Source organism: Leishmania panamensis (genome assembly GCF_000755165.1).
Source record: "Leishmania panamensis strain MHOM/PA/94/PSC-1 chromosome 15 sequence".
Taxonomy (NCBI): Eukaryota; Euglenozoa; class Kinetoplastea; order Trypanosomatida; family Trypanosomatidae; genus Leishmania; species Leishmania panamensis.
This window is the reverse complement of record NC_025860.1, coordinates 322,015-324,711: the sequence shown is the minus strand read 5'-3', so window position 1 is coordinate 324,711 and position 2,697 is coordinate 322,015. Positions and strand designations below refer to the sequence as shown.

Sequence of the window (2,697 nt, the reverse complement as noted above, 5' to 3'; positions counted from 1 at the left end):
CGGGCAAAGGGAAAGGGCGCCGCGGTGGCGGTGAGGGGAAGACGCGCAGCAGTTGATGGAGGGTTTGGCCACCGCAAAAGTGCGATTATGTTTTCTCAAGCGACGCATGGTCTTCACCGCTGCGCGTAGCGGTGCTCGCTGTGGTGGCATGTTGCGCGCCTGGTTTGGGCTGGGCGGGGGCGCGGCTCGCGAGCACACAGAACCCGAGGACAACAGCGCAGTTCTATAGTACGGGAAGGGCCCGGGATGCTTGCTGAGTGGCTGGGCGGAAGATGTCCACATAGACGCGTACTTAGCACAGATGTGCACGCACACACGAGCAACTGCGACAAATCGCGCAACGGGTTGAAACACAGCGATGCACCTAGGGAGCAAGCATTACACCCGAAAGGGGTGGGGAGGCAGCAATGTATTGTCTTCACTCGCCTGTCTTCCGCTCACATCTGCTAACTGTCCGTTGGGCTGCTGAGCGCAGATTGGATAGTAAAGTCAAAGTGCAGGAGGGCGTCGTGGTCAGGCGGCAGCGATCGGGTGAGATGCCCCTCCTCGGCGCTCAGCAGTTCGTAGGGGTTCACACTCGCTAACGACGCGGTTTCGCCAGTCTCGTTGCCGCTTCTGCTGCCGCCCACTCCCTCGTCGTCCATTCGAGTTGGGGGCGGTCCTCCGCACGGTGCCCTGCGATGGCTCCGCCGAGGACGACGACGCTGCTTTGTCTCTTCCCACCATTGTAGCGCTAGCGTCGACCAGGCCTGCAGCACAACTTCCTCCGCTACGAGGGGGTCCGTTGCTCCACCATCAAGTGTTCCGCACCCACCTCCGACAGGTGAGGAGGAGGCTGCGGCTGCAGCTGCTACCGCCTGCTGTGCATCCGCGAAAGATGGACATTGGTGCAGGTTGCCCAGCCGTTGCCGTACTTCTGGCTTATTCTCGAAAATCACCATGTACGTCCACCATCGCTCGAGGACGTGGTGGTACTGGGCGACCATGGCAAGCCACTCTGGTGTGCTGTGACGCGACTCGCTGCTCATGCTTTTGTTGTCGGGCTCACTGATCGCTGCGGCTGCTTTGCACTGTGCGGCGCCGTCCGAAGCCCCATCATTATCTTCGGCAGCACTCAAAGAGACGAAATCGCTGGGAGACCGGCGGGGTTCACCTCGCGGATTGGTAGACGCTCGCAGCACCGCCTCCATGTTGCCTCGCCCCGTCGCTGGAGCAGCTCCGCCACTTTTGTGGCTGCCTGCACATGCGATTTCCTGCTGCTGCGTGACACTGTTGCTGTTCGTGACCTCTTCGCCCCTTGCTGTGGCTCGAGAGAAGCCCCGATCGAACGCGTTCGTCTCCGACAGCATGAGAAAGCACTCAAACGTCGGCGGGGGCGGCAGTGTTTTGAAGCGAAAGGGTCGCTCATATCCCTGTCGCACATCGTCAAGGTCTACCAACGCACTGAGACTCGTCGTTGTCACCGTGGTTGGCGCTGCGGCTTCTCTCGGTGAGGGAAGTAACAGCGGAGCGGTGGCGAAAGACACCAGGGCTTCTGGCGCCGCACCGCTAGCTCCAACGGAGAGCAAGTGCAGTTGTTGCTGCTGCTGTTGCGACCGGGATAGTGATGAGGCGAGGGAAAAAGTGGTGTGCGCGCTTGTGGGATCGGGGGCTGTGGGTGGCACTCTCTCATGGATGGGGGCGGGCGGATAGGGCGGTTGCTTCTGCTGCGGCTGTTGAAAGGGCGAGCGGATGTTGTCGCTACCGTAGCCAGCCGGCGAATTTGAAGAGACGGCATAGGCGGCTACCTGGGCCGGGGCTCTGTGCGCCAGAGGGGGGTGCGTGACGAAGGACCTGACGGGCGTCGTTCCGCGTTGCTGCTGATGTGGAGAGGGGGACGACACGATCGACACCGGCGGTGTCGTGTCCACAAAAACGGGGTGGAGTCGTCGGGCCAGGAGAAGGGCGCTGCTGGTGCAGTGGCCACTGTTCAGCACACTGGGCCAACGGTGCGCCGGCGACACAACAATCGGGGCTGTTATGACGAGACCAGGTACACCAGGGGCTGCGCCCGCTGCGAGGAGACGTTCATGCAGCTGTATCGTGCTCGGGTTGTTCAGCTCGGACAAAGACGAGTGTCTCGACGGGGAGGGGACGACGTGGTGGTGCTGTTGGTGTTGCATGGATGTCAAGGGGGATTGTGCACCGGGGAAGCCCCCAATGTTCACAGGATTCGCCGGGGTGAGAGTGTACACGCTCGTTGCGGACGGGTTCTGCTGAAGCGGACGCTGCTGGAGGCCATGCTGCTGTTGCTGACCAGCAGGAAGGATGATGGCCGCGGTAGAGGGGTTGTATGGTCCGGGGGAGACGGAGTACTGTCCGTACTCTTGCGACGACGCCATCGGCGTCTGTGCGGGGTGCTGGTGCTGCTGCCGGGGCGGGACGGTGGGCATGCTGTTGTTGCCACTGTCATCGTGGAGAAAGGACTTCATCGCCTGCGTTGCACGACACCCTTGGAGGCGTGTGTTTTCTCACCCTTTTTGTACCTCAGAGTGGCGCTCCTACTACCGTCCTCGACTTTCTGTCTTTGCCTCGATGACGATGAGAGAAGACCAACACGCAGACACAGCGGATACACGGAGGGCTCAGGGAGGTCGAATGGTCTCTCACGGGAGAGAAGGGGATGAGTACCTCGTACAGCGGTAAAGCACAGCAGGA

At 61.4% G+C, this 2,697-nt stretch overlaps 1 protein-coding gene across 1 annotated transcript; it reads right to left on the bottom strand.

The window, feature by feature from the left end:
• Positions 1 to 446: 446 nt before the first annotated feature.
• On the bottom strand, positions 447 to 2,471 carry LPMP_150750 (hypothetical protein; the record flags this gene model as incomplete). The annotated part of the gene is made up of 1 exon (XM_010699148.1): positions 447 to 2,471. The coding sequence occupies one exon, from the start codon at positions 2,469 to 2,471 to the stop codon at positions 447 to 449; it is 2,025 nt and encodes a 674-aa protein (XP_010697450.1).
• Positions 2,472 to 2,697: the final 226 nt, after the last annotated feature.